Consider the following 18,810-nt stretch of genomic DNA (forward strand, 5'->3'; position numbering starts at 1 on the left):
ACATAGTGGGTATGCGACCAGCATGGATCCAGACCAGCCTGCGCATCCGCGCAGTCTGGTCAGGCTCCATGCTGTTCGCTTTTAAAGCCTATTGGAATTGGAGAAACTATTAGCGAACAGCATGGATCCTGACCAGACTGCGCGGATGCGCAGGCTGGTTTGGATCCATGCTGGTGGCATACCCACTATGTTGGTTTTCCCATGGCACGGCTCAATTAGTTACTTGTCTTGCTTAATTGATTCTGTATTGATTTTGATTCCTTTTTGTAGTGAAGCGACTGCTGAAACAATTGAAACAACAGAATCTTTGTCTCTTGCATTTGTTTGCTACATTTGCTCATTTACAGCTATTACAGTATACTAGGGTCAGATTTTGGAGGGGCAGTAACAATAGCTGTTCTTGCATATTTGTTATAGTCAAGGTTCCTTCTTGTACAATGGCTGTATCTTTTGGGATTTGAAAGCTGTGCTTTTAATAAAGGTTTCTTTATTTTCAAGCTGTTTGTTTCAAGAAAAGAAATGCAGTTGTATGTACATTGACACTGAAAAAGTAAATGTGTTAAAGGTACTTCATTTTCATGATTTAATTTTTTTCTTCATAAGTTACAATCTTTTCTTTTCCACTTTCAGAGATTAATTCTGCCTGCCCACAGATGCACAAATAAAGATGGCCCATCTTGAGAAGTTATTTGTTCCGGAGGGGCTTCCGGCTAACCCATACCATTCCCTAGACAGTCGAGTGATGTACAAAAGTGAAACTGCTACCGCTGAGATGAGAGAAGTGAAAGAAGTTCAGCCAATGAAGAAAGATTTCCATCCAATTACAACTGAGATTCATGTCACAGAACTACGACCAATCAAACTTGACCCATTAAAGAAGCAAGAAATTGCACAAGCCCCAAAGGGTAATACGTGGGAGAGGCGTTTAATGTCTGAAGGTACTGCTATAGAAAATGGCCATCGTGAAACATTTAGAGAAGCCAGCATGGAAAGTAGACGATCACACTCGGCATCAAGTAGAAAAATAGAAACAAGGGAGGTAAACAGCAGTAATCCAGAGATGAGATCTAACATGATCCGTACAGTGACAAGCAGAACTGGGACGTACTCCGGGTCATCACCAGGCTCATCACCCTCAGGGACATTGTCACCTCGAGATAAAGTGGAGTTCAGAAGAAGAGGTAAATTTATGTTTTTGATAAAAATTAAAGAAGAGTAAATAAAAATGACAAAACAGTCACCAAGTGTTAAAGTCATTTTGTTTCATAAAGACAGCTGAATATTGTTGGTTTAGTAGATTTGGACAAGAAGCAAAGTCATTTGTTAAATTTGAAAATTTTACAATGCTAATTTCAGAAAGATGTTTATCTGTAAAAATATGTTACATAGCCTGATATTCTTACTTCAATTCAAATGAACATATAAAAACTAATTCTACTCATCAATGACTTAATATCTTAAAGCTTATAAAGCATTTAAACTTTTCAGAACTAAGAAAATAAAGGATGCAAACTTTTTCTTGCACACATCTTAACATCATGGTGAAATATTAGAAATATACATGTTATACAACTGTTTTGAATTCCAAATTGAAGAAATTTCCATTAATGAGGCTTGCGCAGAACTTGCATGTAGCAGTATTTCAATGACTGATGAAAATTGGTTTACTTTCAGGATATTACTATTGTTTTCGATTTCAATACCATCTTATCTCTGGTTTGGTGATCCTAATTTTAAAAAAAATGCCACATTTTAGAAGTACGAAAAATGGTCAAGTAAATTAACACAACTTTGTTACATTACAATTTTCCAGCAATCTGATTAGATAAGATATTCAGTATTTTGGCATTAAACATGCTGCGTTATAAATTAATTCTAAAAAGCTGAAAAAATTCTCTTTCACCAGAATGAATAATATAGGGATTTTTTATGCTGGCGACCAATATATTCGATTGAAACTGCACTTAGTGCTGCATATCAGAACTTCCTATATAACCAAGTTAGATAACTCTTGAGGGATTTTGAAAAGAATTATTGGCTTTTTATGCCCCCGGCATCTACTGATGCGGGAGGCATATAGTGATTGTCCTGTCCGTCCTTCCATTCCATTCCAACAGACGGACGGACGAGGTTAACCAAATGGGACCGTTTTGTCTAGCATCAATACCCCTTACTAGAATGACTTGATACTAATGCAGATGTAACCTGTGACCATTCCTCATCTTCATACATTGCCTGACCTCAGTTTGACCTTGACCTTGACCTCGTTTTGGACTTAGGTTGCTTTGTATGGGCCATCTCTTGGTTAACCAAATGGGACCGTTTCCTCTAGCATCAATACCCCTTACTAGAATGACTTGATACTAATGCAGATGTAACCTGTGACCATTCCTCATCTTCAAACATCACCTGACCTCAGTTTGACCTTGACCTTGACCTCGTTTTTGACTTATGTTGCTTTGTATCGACAAGGATGCCACCGGGGGCATCAAGCGTTTATTGAATGCAGCTTCTTGTTTGGACTTCAGTGCAGTTTGCTTCTAGGCAGTATCTCTAACAACTACATAATATTGGATCGAAACTTCCTCAAGGCATATTTCTCATCAACCAAGTTAGAAACTCTTGTTTGCAATTAACTCAAATTATGGCCCTTCTTTAAATTAACATAGAAAATTGTAACAAAAAAAGTGAGTTATGTTAGTCTTGTCTCACTATTATGAAAGTTATGTCCCTTGTTTGACTTGTACATTGTCATATAGTCAAGCATGTCCTGTTTTATATTTCACTCAGGTTTGATGATAGCTAGTTTCCATTACCAAAAAGTATCTTGTTTTGTAAATTCTTGTGGTTTAAGTCACCCATTAATAAATGTAATTTTGAAGTTTGATAAATGTGCTTTGAGATAAGTATTAATTTATCTAGACTCCCACTTAATGTCAGGAGTGTTCTGTTAAAAAATAAAACAGTAGATACTTGGCACTTTTTTGTCTTTCTGGGAATTAAAATTAAATATTTTAAAGTAAGAAAGTGTAAAAAGGTGGAGAAAATAGTTGAAGCTCCATTTCAAGAAAACAAAAAGATAATGTAGTTGATTGTTCTTGCGGTATAAAATGGAAAAAAATAAGAAGTCCAGAACATTTTAGAGAAAGTAGACTGTTTTCCTAAAAAAAATCCTGAAGATTCCAGCCCTTTTAAAGTCATTGTAATAAAATTCTCTTACTCTTGCAGATTTAAGTCCAAGCTACCAGAAGGAACAGACAGTGGGCTTGATAGATGGGAAATGTACATGTTGTCCCTATGGTTACCATGTTGACGTTGACTTCATGAGCTACTGCGACACTCTCTCTAACCAGTCTTACCTGAAACAGCTGAAACATATACAAAGGGAAAAACGGAAACTAAGAAAGTCCATGGAAGTTTACCTTCAGGATCAGGAACAAACTGAGGGGCACTCGACAATGGTAAATCCAATGGAATCACGTGCCTACTACCAAGAATCAACAACAAATAGACTGTTGGATGATATTGATAACTCTGTAGGTCAAACGCTAACTTCTATAGAGTCCATGATGGAGTCATCGACAGGGTCGCAGATGTACAGCGATAGCGGCACTGCTACCATCCAGCAGAGAGAAAAACCAAAGAAATTTAATACATTCCCAAAGAAAACAGGCAGGCAGGCAGCTCAAGAGCTTCAAACATACAATGAAACGTTTACAGCTACGTTCAATAATTCTGAACGTCGCGATTCCAATAGTTCTCTCTCTTCAATTTCGACTGTAGAGCTGGAAAGGATTTATCCTCATAGTAACCAGCAAGGTTTCTCGACAACAGAAACATCAACAACAAGGTCATCAAATATTACATCTCAGCACTTAGCAGAGACAATGGCTGTTCATATGCCACAGGAGGGCGGGGCTGCCTCTGCCTCAAACATGACCAATATCAGTAAAGATTCTTTGAATGCAATAAGGGAAGCAATGTCAGTTAGTCTTCAGAGAATGAAAGAACTAGAAGAACAAAATAAAGCAATACCAGTGTTACAGGTTCGAATCTCTGTTCTAAAAGAAGAAAAACGATTATTAGGGTTGCAAATGCAAGCTCAGAAACATGTGAACACAGTCAGCAGGGGTGTTAATACTGATGCTCCACCTCCGCCCCGATCGCCCATGTCACCGCCTCCACTTGCCCCGAAACCTAAAGTAAGAATGGCAGCTGTTGGAGACCATGATGTAAATGAATCCTATCTTCTACAACCGGAACTAGAGTCCACGCATGTTTACGAAAAAGAAACTTTAATCATTGATCGAGCTCAGCAGCAGAGTTCACTGTTCAACCAAGATGTGTCAAAACCATTAACACGAACTGTAGGTGTTGGAGAAGGGAATGTGTTTGATGATAGCATGCACATTCATGAAAAAGAACTAAGAACTGTGATAATTGGGCAAAGTGAGAGGACAGGAAAAAGGAATGTTGGTATTGAGTGTAGACCTTCTACTCGCGATGTCGGTATTTCGTATAATTTTGATACAGTTGAAAAACCAACTACACGCAGTGTCGGAATAACCACTGAAACTACAGCTCTTGTGACAAATGTCAGTTTTAGAAGTGAGGAGTTTACCTCTGCTTTACGAAATGCGTTAGCGAAAAATGTTCGTAGTGTATCGGTGCAAGTGGACAATAGACAAGAATCTAGACATGTTGGTATTCAGTCTACAGTTTCTTCTTGGAATTTAAGATCCATTGGTGTAGGTGACGCTAGTATTGATGTTGAGGTAAGGAACCCTGTGGCTAAACGATCTGTTAGCGTAGATGCTTTCCCAGATAGAATGAACCGCTCTGTCAATACGGACTATGGATGGCGACTTGACGCTTTTACTAACACCGTTCCTCAGTTTACTGAAAGTGAAACAACACAGACTGAAGAAGTTAGAAAATATAACAGTACCACAATGACTGAGAGAAATGTTCAGTACAATGTTACATGCCAGACAGATATGAAAATTTTTGCAGCAACAGATCAAGTTAAAAACTCTGGTACAAATACTGAGAAAGTTCTTACATACAATACAGGAGTGAACACAATCTTAAAACCATCAATGGAACGAGGCATTAATACAATACATCAGCGAGATACTAGGAACTATGGTGTTAATACTGTGGGGCCGGACATACGAAACATTGGGACAGGAGATGGAATAATCGAAGAGGAAAACCCAGAGGAAGAATATTTGTTTGAAGAAGAAGGAGTTGAAACGAAAACAGTTTATTTCACAACAATGCAGGATCAGGAGAAAACAAAATCAGATAAGGGTTATGAAATAAAACGTGAATATTCTGCACCCACACACTCTAGTAGTAGTGTTGAATCAAGAAGTGCTATACAGTCGAGCCAGGCACACCAAATGCAAAGACAAGATTCGTCCAGTTCAAAATCCGAGGATGAACAGAATACTGAAATTCTTGAAGAGAAAGTGTGGAGAACTTCTGGGGATGGCCAGTTCACTGTAACTACTGTAACAACTACACGTACATTTGGTGGGGCTGATGGTGACGGGACTGTTCAGACTGAAACCAAAACTGTTACTGGTGGTCCTGAGGTTCTTGGCTCTGATGCAGCTATGATACAAAAGGAAGTAGAACAAGGCAGAACTAGTTCCACGGTGACTGTCCGAGGTGGATCTGTCAGTGACAGTACACAGGCCTATGATTCTAGTTATATGGGGTCACTTTCTGCTGGTGATTCTCAGACAAGACATTCTTATGAATCTAGTTCTATGTCAGGGCAAGGAAGCTCAGCCATTGAACGTGTTTTAGGATCAGATGTAGCAGAAAAAGTTAAAAGGGAACGAGAGCTTCTTGATAATGGAGGACTGTCATCCTCTCAGATTACTTCAAGATATTCGTCTTCATCAAGTAGTGGTGGTCCTGCTGTGATTACCTCAAGATATTCATCAAGCAGTAGTAGTCCCTCGTCAGCAGGTCTTTCTCTAGGAGCAGAACTAGACCAATTGGCAGGTTCTCAGGATAGTGGTTTGTCGTCTTCTCAGTCTTCGAGTATGTCATCTGTTTCGCGGCACACTAAAATCATACGAGAAGGTGATTCCTCCCCCACTGTCACTGTTAGAGAAGAATTTTCCACTTCTCAAGATGGCTCTCTACCAAGTTGTACTTCAGAAACTATGACTGGATCTTGGATGTCTGATACTGGTAGTATGTCAGGAAGTTTGAAGTCCATTATGAAGAAGAGCTCCACTGACACTGGAAATCAACGTAGAGGAATAACATTTGCTGACTCAGTTGTTGGAGGGTAAGTTGTGAGCACCAGCAGCTTGCTTAGAATAAAAGAAAGCTTTTCATAGATTTTAATTTGGCTAAATTTGGTTATTATGGAAAATGTTGCGTTGTGCTTTAAAGGTTTTTTACTGTTTTTTTAATTTTTGTCATCTCAGTGTGAAACATTTGTAACAGCCTCTTACCTGTACATAATATTACACTGTTATTTACAATAGATTTGCACCGAGGTGGCAATATGTGTAAATGCTTCAGGCAAAAATAGGTAAATCATAAGTCAGTGAAAGTATTCTAAAAATCGAAAAAGATACTTTATCTGCTTCTGATCTTGTTGTATAAAGTAAATACTTTTGAATACTTTAAGAGGGTTGTGTAACTAAATGTAAACATAAGGAAGGGAAAGGTAGGATATTGATATTCAGTGTTTATCTAATTTCCATAAAGTTGACATTTTGTAAAGACAACGAGATTGATGTTCAGTATTGTCCTATACAACAAGCTCTGTGGGATACCTGACATGTTTGAATATATATAACAAAAAGACAACATGTATGTCTCTTGAAAATAAATTATTTCAGTTTATTTGAGTATAGTATTTTTATAGTCACTGGGGCTTGTCTAGAATGAAGGACTACATACTTTTTATGCCATATGTTAGACTTTAAGATGAATGGAGAGATACAGTTGACAGTTTGATCATACTGTGGGCGTTGTTTTTGTCTTGTCTTAAGATTACATCATTTTGCTATGTAAACAGTTTGAATTTCAAATAGAAATTGATCAGTCTTGGATCATTGACTTTCCTGACCAATGTTAAAGTTCTATAAAAATACACTGTGTTTCATCACAATAAAAAGGGCGTTCAAAGCAATGTTTGAATATAATTATGTTCACAGTTTTCATACATTTTTGTTTTGTCTAAAAGTAATGAATTACATTTCAAATTGTATTTCAATATTGAAAAAGCAGAAAATTAAAAAAAATCAGACAGATCCTTCTGTATATTATGTCTTGTAAAGTTTTTGCTGATGGAAGGGAAAAATTGTTCCACGGCTGATTTGAAACCTGTAGCTTAATAACTGCCTATCTATTGATAACACATGGGCAGGGAGATAGTTAATGTAGAATATTACACTTATTAATTTCTGGACATTCTGACTGCAGTTTGCATTTTCTGATTTACTATACACGTATTAAGAAGGGGCCATACTCTTATTCAGAGGATAACCACAAGGATTAGCTTTTTTGTGGCATAAGAGAACATAAAGTGGTCGCTGTTTAATTATTCCCTCTTTGTGCATATCAACTTGATATAAAAATCATTGAAAAGAATTAAGGGGACATTAATAGCAACACTCCCCCCACCCCTCAAATTTGGAACAAGCATATTTGATGTTCCTTTATAAGTTGTAATGTCTATTTAGCTTACCCGCAACTTTTAGTCTTCAGCCTGTTTCAGAGTAAACAAGTATTTCCAGGACAAAACTTCTAGATACATGACAGTACTGTTTTAGTACTTTTCACACAAAGGCTTTCATTATCATAATATGAGGTCAACAACTTAACAGAAAGTCTGATGTTTTCCATTATTGAATATGATATTTGAATAGCGACACAATAAAGTGGACCAAAGCCAGTATTGATGTGGAAAAATGAAACCCTTAATGGCTTTTTAATGTAACGAAAGTTCCTACTACAGGATTATTTGATAAAAATATTTTATATTATAATATTATGGTGTTAAATAAATCCAGTTTAGTGACAGAGAAAAGATTGCAATATATTATCAATGTTTATATGTGTTAAATATATTAAAAGCTTAAAATTTTCTCTTGCCTATTTTAATGGCAGTCATTCACTGTAATCAGTTATACTGCAAAAAATGAAATGAAAGGGTCTATTGACAGCTTTCAGCTAGAAAATTATACAGGAAATGATTTTTATGCTAAGATTGTTGTCTACATTAAAGATGCTTAAATTGAATAATTTAATTAAAGATAGTTTTGATTTGTTACTGTGTTGAATACTCTGTGATTTTATGAAAATTATAAGACAGTTTTTATGCCCTTGGCATCTACTGATGCGGGAGGCATATAGTGATTTCCTGTCCGTCCGTCCGTTCATTCGTCCGTCCGTTCGTCCGTCCGTACGAGGTTAAATAAATGGGACCATTTCGTTTAGCATCAATACCCCTTACTAGAATGACTCGATACTAATGCAGATGTAACCTGTGACCATTCCTCATCTTCAGACATCACCTGACCTCAGTTTGACCTTGACCTCATTTTGGACTTAGGTTGCTTTATATGGGTCATCTCTTGGTTTACCAAATGGGACCGTTTCGTCTAGCATCAATACCGCTTACAAGAATGAATTGATACTAATACAGATGTAACCTGAGACCATTCCTCATCTTCAAACATCACCTGACCTCAGTTTGACCTTGATCTTGACCTCATTTTGGACTTGGGTTGCTTTATATGGGCCATCTCTTGGTTAACCAAATGGGACCATTTCGTCTAGCATCAATACCGCTTACAAGAATGAATTGATACTAATACAGATGTAACCTGTGACCATTCCTCATCTTCAAACATCACCTGACCTCAGTTTGACCTTGACCTCGTTTTGGACTTAGGTTGCTTTGTATCGACAAGGATGCCACCGGGGGCATCAAGCGTTTATTGAACGCAGCTTCTTGTTTATTAAGCTTTGAAACAGGTATTAAAAGTTACTCCTAAAATAGTCCTTGAAACTAGTTTAGATTTAACGGAATCTTTCTCCAATGTTGGAAGCTGTATTTGGGGATAAAGTAAATTGCAGTCAGTGTGTATCTAGAATGCATGTTGTTTTCTACAGTTTTGTATCCACAGAGACAGTGTGATCCCCCAGTGCTTACTTTCAGTGCCTTCTTTTCTAAGTCATTCTTAAAATATTGCCATTTTAGCCAGTGTATTGTAAACTTGTTGTGGCCATTTTGTTTTTTGCAAGTATTTTACTTCTTATTGAATACAAGATGGAAACATTAATGTATTTTTGGTGCAAAATTGTGTAGAAAATATTGCACTTAAATTATTTTATATCTTCACCTGTACAATGGTGATGGATTCATTTTAACATGTGACAACTACTCATTGCTAAAAGTTCATCAGGCTTGGCTTTAGTTCATGTGCTTTTTTATACCTTTAAATTGCAGGCTTTCTGGTAAACTTAATTGCGTAATTACACTGTATAATATATATTTTGAATGTCTCATTGTGTGTTCTTTTTATCGTTGTTACCAAACCTTATGAATTTATATTGTGAATATTTAAACATAATATTATGTGGTTTTGTGGAATTAATGACATTGTGTGGGTGTTACGGATAAGATTGTTCTCACTGTGATTTATTGCACCACTGTGTGCAGTTGTCATTTGCATATTGTGCAAGTTAATCAGTTTATGACAGTCTTTAGGGCACCATTAGATAGATTCCAGATAAACTTCTTTGGAAGATTTCAGTCAGAACAGTATCTGGTTACAGGTTTTCAGTCATTTGTTTAAAAATACAAGGGTACAAATAAAGGCCGCTTTTTTTTTAAAGTCAGCATTGCTTTATAAGTAGGTAGTGCATAGTATAGTCTGTAAACTGCAGTGAATTTGCTCTTGCATTTCTCACAGGTAAACGGGTCTTTTTTTAGCAGTTAGATTAAATCGCTGGACGCCTTTAATATGCATTGCAGTATCAAATTTAAATTTGCATGTTTATGATTTTTATCAAACTATTTGAAATAGGTGCACTGAATCACATTTTAAAGTATCTTTGAAGGTTCTTTAAGGAATAAACATTAACCTTTACAAGTAGATTGTAGAGGAGCTGTTTATGAAAAGTTTTAGGAATTTTTAACCAAAGTAGGACAGTAAACAAATGCACTAATACAGATATTCTGAAAACTTCTAGTTCTGCATATATAAAATTAATTATGTTGATTCGCAATAGAAGGTTCCGAGTTTTTTTTCTGAAAGCCCGATGGTAAATATAGACTATCTTAATGCTGATGGTTTGTCGCTGCTGGGTCGCACTGTCTTTGCGAAGATTTGCTGCTGCTGTATGTGGAATGATATCACTTGTAACAGCATGGAATCATGTATCATTTTGTCAGTGAAACTGATGATGAAGAAGAGGAGGAAGTTGACTCTTCAAATGAGGAGGAGGAAAATGGTGGGGTGGAGAGTGGTTCAAGGGGGACAACTTCTGACAGTGATAGTAGTTATGATGAGGGTTGCTATGACAGCAGGGAGGGCAGCATTGTATATAAGTGTAAAGATGATGAAGCAATTGCTAATGGTGTCCCGGGAGCTCAAATGTTTGACCAGAATATTAGAGAAACGTGAGATTTATTATACTTGCATAGGCAGATCATTATTTCTGGTACATATAATATCTGAAACTGTGAAATTTGAAACACTACAACCATGTTCAGACATGTTTGAAATTAATCTGTAATGAATAATAAACAAAATCATAAAATTCTGTATCAGAATGCAAGTTTTAAGTTTGTCTATTTTGAAAAGTTAAAAGTTGATGATTTCACAGTTGGTCATAGTATTTTCTTCTATTCATATCAGCAGACATACTCAGATTTCCCGTATTGTTATTCAAGAGCTTGTAGATGTCATTGATGTATTTCATTCAGCCCAGTAGCTTATTATGCCAGCCATATATTTTGTTTGCACTTATTATTTCCTTTATCATTCATTATCTGCCATGCTTGGCCTACATTTTCGCCCGGCTGCTTTTTAGAAAGTTTTTCAAAGCTTGAAGTTATCATATTGTTATAGCTACATCATATTTCATGTGCACATTGCATAACCAACTACATCAAAGAACTATCTTTTTAAGATGAGATATAATCGTCAATATGAAGATTAAATGCACGGTCATTTTTTACGCTTAATATTACATCAGTTTGCTTCAGATACCACAGTAAAAGAATTAGCATTTTAATAACATTGCTTAATTTAGTATATTTGCAAAATATTACTTCATTTGTATTTGAGATTTGCCGACATTTGAATATCAAACAGAAATTACTGCACAGAGCCAAGGATTTTGGAATTATTTCACCTCTGAAGTTTTCTCTGTAGTGCCTGATTCATTCACACTAATGAGTCCAAATAAATGTGTTGTACTAGGTAATCATTGTCAGAGCCACAAGTTATAGACAGTACAATCCATCAAGTATATTTCTGTTGACAAAAGTATAAATTTTGAATTAAAAAAAAAAAGTCATTTAAAAATTAATGCACAATTAATGGATAGTTGGAAGGCCCATGAGGAAAAATAAAACTAAATAAACAGATAAATTAATAATTGTATAAAGTAATTAAACATTTTATAATATAATGTTTGCATGACATTGTTGTATCATTATATAATTAAGCCACCCAGTGGTGTTAGTAGCTGATAATTTTACCACAACCAGTCACATTTTTATGTCTTTATAGGAACAAAACACAGTCGGTGTGAAAGATTTTTTTATTACTTTAAAGCTACATGCCTTCATACTTGTGTCAGACTTTTCCAAATTTGGAAAATGCTTTCATAAGTTAGCAATTACAGTAGAAAATATTTTTCAATAAAAACTTTTTAGACTATAATATATATGTAGAAACTCTCAAATGCGTTACTGCTTGTCACACTAGTGAAATTTTATGTGAAACAGAAGGGATTAAGCTGTACCTAGGGGGCCTCTGTGGCCGAAAGGTTAAGGTTGCTGACTTCAAATAATTTGTCCCTCACCGATGTGGGTTCGAGCCTCACTCAGGGCATTGAATTCTTCGTGTGAGGAAGTCATCCAGTTGGCTTACGGAAGGTCGGTGGTTCTACCCAGGTGCCCGCCCGTGATGAAATAATGCACGGAGGGACACCTGGGGTCTTCCTCCACCATTAAAGCTGGAAAGTCGCCATATGACTTATAATTGTGTCGGTGCGACGTTAAACTCAACAAAAAAAAGATAAACTGTACCTTAAACAGTACTGGTTGATCATTTTCAAAATCTTATATCAATGGCTTTCTGTTTTTCAAAATTTGAAAGTTTGATGTTGGTCAGGAGGCATGTTGCTGTAAGCAGGAGGAAAAGTCAAAATTCATTTATAATTTTATTTTCGCATTTTTATTGTATTTAAAGATCAAGACCAAGAAGGTAAACCTCTGTTTTAGATGTTTGTCTAAGATCTATAATACTGTATAGGATCTGTTAGCATCTAATGCATGCTGCACTTAGTGGCAGCTATTCACAGTAGAATATCTGCATGTGCACAGAAAACACTATAGAATGTAATTCTAAGGAATGATTGTTTTATCTTGTGTCAAGGTATGCATACAGTATAGGTGTGTATGATATGTCTGCATGTGTGTCCTAATCAAAACATATATCCCTACATTCTACTTGATAGGCTTCTCCCCAAAACTCAACAGAAATTTTCAACGTTACTTGTTTAATCAATATTTAGAAAAATTTAAAATCTTTTCTTCTCTGTTATGTGGTAGCTCAACCATGCCCTCAAAGGTCTTTCAACCTTTTGTATACATGACCTATATCTGACTGTATTAAGATGTTTTGGGAGATAAAATTTTAAAAATATTTCATAATTTATACTAATATGTCATGTTGTAAATTAAATTTTAGGTTATCTTGGCATAGACATGTGATGTCAGCTCAAAATATTTAAAGTGCCTGTATAGACATGGTGTCACATCAGCATGAAACTATCTCTGTCTTAATTTATATACCGTTACAATAGTTCTTCTCCTTGAGTTTGGGACCAGTATTACACTACACATACTTCTGTATATTTCATTTTTTGCATGTCAGCAATGACATGGGTTTGAGGACGATAAAAAACTGTATAAACATACTCCCATTATTTTTCATCACCATCATCATCACCACCATCATCATCACCACCACCATCATCATCAATCATCATAGTCATCGTAAATGAATTTCATTTTAATTAATAATAAGACACAACAGTTTCGGAACTTTAAAATTTTCCACTCCTTGCTTGTACATCATCAAACGCAAGTGATTTACAACAATGATGAATGTATTTTATAATATCATACTTTTCAAATTTATTATGTTTAATGTTTTTTTTTATACTGAATGCTTTTATGGCTATGAAAAGAAAGATATTAAGAGGTATATGGTATATAATATTTACAGATTTGAACTGGATCCTGCTATGAAAGAGGCTTGTCAGACGCTTGCCACATATTTGGAAGATTCAACACTTGTTCAAACCAAACAACTGGTAATTGGTTTTACATTCATCATGAATTATTATTGTTATATATTGCTGTAAAATACTAGTAGTGTGTTAATTCCAATGGAGATGAAAATAGGATGTTTACAGTTGAATCTCCTGCATTTAATAAACAGCCCGATGCCTTAAGCAGCCAGTCAACTAATTTCCAAAATTTGTTTTTTGTCCTGATTTCAACTTGTCTTAAGCAGCCACCTTTTATTATTTCCTTTACTGGCCACTTACTAAAGGTTTAACTGTATATGTAGCCTTTCAAAACCAGTAACTGTGTTTGCTCATTTCTGAAGCTTTTAGGTAGCAATTATTTTTACACTAATATAGCTCACATCTTTATCATTTGGCTTATGAAATTAAACTGACTTTTTGTCTTCAAATATTTTTGTCATTTTCACACTAACAAACATTGTCTAGCACCAGATGTAGAACGTTAGAATGCTATCATTGGAGTTTGTTCCCAAATATTTGGGCCCTTTGTTTTACTTTATGGTCTAACAGCCATTGATGCAGTGGGCTTGCCTTTCAAGCTGCCTGAAAACAGCTTCACAGCACCGAGTCAAACTGTCATGTCAGTTCAAGCCTGCATCTGACATGGAAAGGTTATCAGTTTGGATTGACTCCCAACCTGGGCCTTCCTGAACCACGGCCAGTGTTCTTGGTATTGAGTTGAGCAAATACTTTGTGTCTGGTCATTGGATTGTCCACTACATCTGTTGGAAGTGATGAAGTTATTAAATTTTGTTTGCCGAAAATTCAATATTAATTGGCAGTTTTGTTTAAATTGTTTGGCTTTAAATGTATATATCAGAAATGCTGTTGCAAAAGGTACATGTAGTATTAAAAAATACCAAAAGAATGATTATTCCCTCCAGAAGAAAGACACTGTACATTGAACGTTACACACTCGCTTAAAATGTTTGCCTATACAGCGTTACAAACATTGTAAAAAAGACATTCCTGATAATGCAAAGTCTTAAAAACTCTATTTGCAGTATAAAAAGTTAAAGAAGGTATGTGTAAAGTCTTGTAATATCCTACAGACTGGTAGTAAATTTACTAGAACATCTCCTTCAATTCTTCGTAATAATCTGTTGGGTTTAAACTTCACAGTGTTTGGCTTCAGTTCTGAAACTGCCTCAATTCATGGCAGGAATAAGCAAAGGTCTGAAATATAAAAGTGAGTTTGATAAATACATGGAGTGTTTAAAGTGTATGATAGAAAATGAAGACAAGCATATCACTGGTCTCCATTGATGATGATGAAAATATTTTCAGGTGAATCAGATTAAATCTTAGATTTAGATCGTGTATCAAGACCAAGTGGAAATTGCAATTTTCTTTCCAAGTTTTCCTTATTTTGGTTTGAACAGTTTTGTTGGTAGGGTGTGATATCTTCCTCCAGTCAGGGTTACATAATCAAATTAGGGTTTTCTGAATGGGTTAGTGGTACATCATTTTGCAAATGCATTTTAAACGAATTCTCGTGTGTAATGATGCAAAATACCCATAATTACAAAAAAAATCTATAGATTCAGCATTCTAAAAGGAGACCATGCCATTGGTTGTTTTGACTATAACTGCATTTGTCTTGTAAATTTTGATGAATTCAGACACTTTCAGAACTGGCTTTGCATGAGACACAACCTATGTAATCTCCCATCAAGTGTGGCATTTTGTTACTCTGTGAAGTAGCCTGAGTGATATATAATTTTCTTGTTAGTTGATGATAGCAACAGAGTGACAAGTTGCCACTGTGTGAGGGAGGAGTTATGGTTGCTGTGTTTGTACAAGGGAAACATTAAGTAAAACACCCAAAATTATAAATTATGTAAATGTATCAGACTGTGACAAAATTATTAACTTCCAAGATTCGAATAATACTTGTGTAGAAATATGCAAAGTACTGTAAAATCAGAAATATTTGTATGACTTTAATTTTAGCTTTGTCTGCTCTAGTATAATGTTCACAGTTTCAAAATTGCCAAAGCATGCTTTGTTTTGTCTGTAAGTATTTACAATCAGAAAATGGAAGTGCTTTAAAGTAACTAATTCTTATACTAGTAAAAAGATGACCTAAATATGCCTCTCACAAAGAGTCATTTTCTTTAAAATTTATAAAATCATAGTAAAGTGCAAATATCTGTTTTTACAGTACATTTATATTCATATCCTTACGAAACTGGAATGGGACTTGTGTAAAATTCTGAAACATTTTGTCGAGATAGAATAAAATGCAGTATAAAGTTAACAGGCTTTAAACTGTTTGTTGCAGCCAAATTAAGGATCTTCTATAAGATACTAACATTTCCCTTTCATATTGTTTATTGTTTTAAAAAAATTGGTTCTTTTTCTTTGTTTTTTTTCTTCATTAAGACATTTTATAGTAGTGGTCAAAGTTGAAGATCAGAAAAGCCTCTTAGCTTGCTTTCAATTTTCTCCCAGAATATACTCAAAATACATTAACATTCCAATAACAGTTGCTGCTGAACTATGCATGTTGCAGGCTTGTTTTGCTTGTGGCAGTCACATTTAAGTAGTGAGGGATTACCAGTCACTGTTAGTCATATATAGGGGTTTTGACACTCATCTATCTTTCATTTGGGTACAAATCACTGTTTACAACCAAAGTTGTACCACCTTACATATAACAGTCACTATTAACCACATATAAGAATAGAAGTAATACTTAGCTTCTATATTTGTGCAACCCACCCACTTAGCTCAGTAGGGAGAGCGCTGATCTACAGGTTGAGGGGTCCTGAGTTTGATCCTCAGTCGGACTGTTATATGTTCTCCATGACCATTTGATAAAAGATTTGAAATCTTTCGTCCTCCACCTCTGATTCATGTGGAGAAGTTGGCATTTACTTGCGGAGAACAGGTTTGTACTTGTGTAGAATCCAGGAACACTGGTTAGGTTATAACTGCCTGCCATTACATAACTGAAATACTGTTGAAAAAGGGCATTACACCCAAAACAAACAAATCTATTTGGGTGCAGATCACTGCAAACAAAGGAGTACCAGTCATTGTAAGCTGCTTTATGTATACCTGTCACCAGGGCTCCGGAAATTTTGATAACTCAATCGGTCCGAAAAGAAAATCCTGACATCGGCACTACCCCACCCACTGCATTCCCAATATTACATATTTTGTAAAACGTGATAGAGTAAAGAAATAAGCATGTCATGCATTAAAACAGTTACCGGTCACCGCGAGTTACCATACAATGAAGACAGTTATTCAGTGTTATGTGTGATCGTTACTTTGTTTAAATTTCAATGTTTTTCCTGCAAGGATAAAATTGCCGGCATTGACACTGTGTACGTAACTAGTCTAAAAGCCAACGCACGTGACTTCGGTACAGTATACACGGCAGATACTTTGTGATGTTTCCGCATTCTTTGACGGAATTCTATAAAATACAATGCGTCAAAGTGAATTACACGACACATATTCTCTGCTAAACAGCCTCAGTATTTTAAGAATACTCTGCCGCGGACCGAATGTGTACGTTATGTGAACGCTGAGATCGAATTTCCCGCATGTATAGTACCAAAAGGTCATGCGGGTTGGCCACGGATATTTCATTTCACTTACGTTGTACTTCAATAAGCAACTACATTTTATAAAGTTATATGTTCTCTTCTGATGAAAACAAAATTTCATTTTGAAACGTTTTTCTAAAAGACCAATTTGATAAACAGCGCCACTCCGGTTTTCTTTATCATTCATGTTTGCCGGTCCATTTTTTTTTCTTTTTCTTTTTTGTACAAAGGAGTTCAAAGATGTCTTTCTGCACTTGTTTCAACTGGAGCCCCAACAAATGAATCATGTAATTTTTTACAAATCAAGTAATTATAGAAAATATTTTTATCGGTTTTCCGTGTGATGTCTCTTTAAATCAAAGACCTATAATGTACATGATTAAATGCAGTGACCATTTGTTTTTTACCCGTGATCAGACATAACCTTTTGAAGTAAACCATCCGTCGGATTCTAAATAAAAAAAGTGGATCCCCTTTGAAATGATTTGGATCCAGTCAGAAACATTTGGAAACCAGTCAAAAATGTTTAATACATTGCAGTCGGCTGTCTGCAAACATTAAAGGATGTGCCGCGCGAGCGCTGATTGCGTCATGTGCTAATTACGGACCGATTATCAAAGTGACAATCAGACCGATTGACACGTTTATTGATTATCTGAGGGTGCGACCAACAATTTCCTACTTGGCAGGTGGTCGTGTATTGAGATATCAGACCGAAATTTATACTTTTCTCCATTTTTATGGGACCAATTTTTTTCGTTTTTTCACTTCACGAATCGGTCTGAAAAGTCGAAAATCGGTCCAAAACCGACAAACCGGCAAATTTCCGAAGCCCTGCCTGTCACCGTATAAATCACTGTTTCTCACAGAAAAAGAGTACCAGTCATTTTAGCCACACTAGGGGTACCAGTCACTTTGTAGATTAGGATTGTTGGTTTTAAGTTTAGAAAGCATGCATAGTGATTAGTATGTAGATTGGATTGGGAGGAAATAACAAAATGGTGGAATTATTTGCAGAATAACAGCCTAGACATTATACAGAAGGAGTGGTTTAAGGTCTCCTCGTCGAAGCTAGCCGACGCCCACCAGAATGAAGACTATCTGTCTTGCTTCAACGAAATCTCCAAACGACTCCTGGAGTATATAGTGAACATGCAAGATTCAAATGTAAGTGTATGCAGTATTAGTTGAATTAATCATAGAGTTTTCAAGGATATAGTACAATGGTTGCTGTAATTCTAAGAAAATTGAGCAACATCACCACTTGAAACAATACGGATGGCATAGAATTACACAACAACAGATACAAACTTGCTTGAGAGATCATGTCTATTAACCCTTACCCTGCTATATTTCTATAATGAACTGGTCCATCATTCAATTTGGTCAATGCCACTTATTATTTGAAGGGGTGTTTGCTGAAAATTTACTGACTGAACAGCGAACAGAGCAGACCATGATCAGACTGCACGGATGTGCAGGCTGATCTTGGTCTGCACTGGTCGCAAAGGCAAAACCAATCGCCGCCAGCAGGCTAAGAGTTAAGAATCCACTTGCATTAAGAGATCACACTTCAGTTCCTTTTTGTGTTGTTAAAGAAACAGTTATGTTGTATTGAGAGACCAGTTATGTCAAGAGATTGCTTTTTGCCCTTCCC

At 35.9% G+C, this 18,810-nt stretch overlaps 1 protein-coding gene across 15 annotated transcripts in view; it reads left to right on the forward strand.

Moving 5' to 3' along the window:
- Positions 1 to 18,810, forward strand: part of LOC123525167 (KN motif and ankyrin repeat domain-containing protein 2-like) — a 76,240-nt gene that overhangs the window by 39,052 nt on the left and 18,378 nt on the right. For 8 of the 15 annotated variants that reach the window (XR_006681412.2, XM_045303981.2, XM_045303984.2 and 5 more), the window contains exons 2-8: positions 631 to 1,181; positions 3,229 to 6,310; positions 10,439 to 10,666; positions 12,468 to 12,482; positions 13,509 to 13,596; positions 14,598 to 14,615; positions 18,171 to 18,320. Coding sequence is in view for 14 of the 15 variants with exons in the window: in XM_045303981.2 (XP_045159916.2) it covers positions 668 to 1,181; positions 3,229 to 6,310; positions 10,439 to 10,666; positions 12,468 to 12,482; positions 13,509 to 13,596; positions 14,598 to 14,615; positions 18,171 to 18,320 (4,095 nt within the window). In the remaining variant the exon portion in view is untranslated. The remainder of the gene's footprint in view (positions 1 to 630; positions 1,182 to 3,228; positions 6,311 to 10,438; positions 10,667 to 12,467; positions 12,483 to 13,508; positions 13,597 to 14,597; positions 14,616 to 18,170; positions 18,321 to 18,810) is intronic. The other 7 variants (XM_045303987.2, XM_045303986.2, XM_045303993.2 and 4 more) reach the window with 7 other exon arrangements.

Source organism: Mercenaria mercenaria, chromosome 3, assembly GCF_021730395.1.
Source record: "Mercenaria mercenaria strain notata chromosome 3, MADL_Memer_1, whole genome shotgun sequence".
In the NCBI taxonomy this organism is placed as follows: Eukaryota; Metazoa; Mollusca; class Bivalvia; order Venerida; family Veneridae; genus Mercenaria; species Mercenaria mercenaria.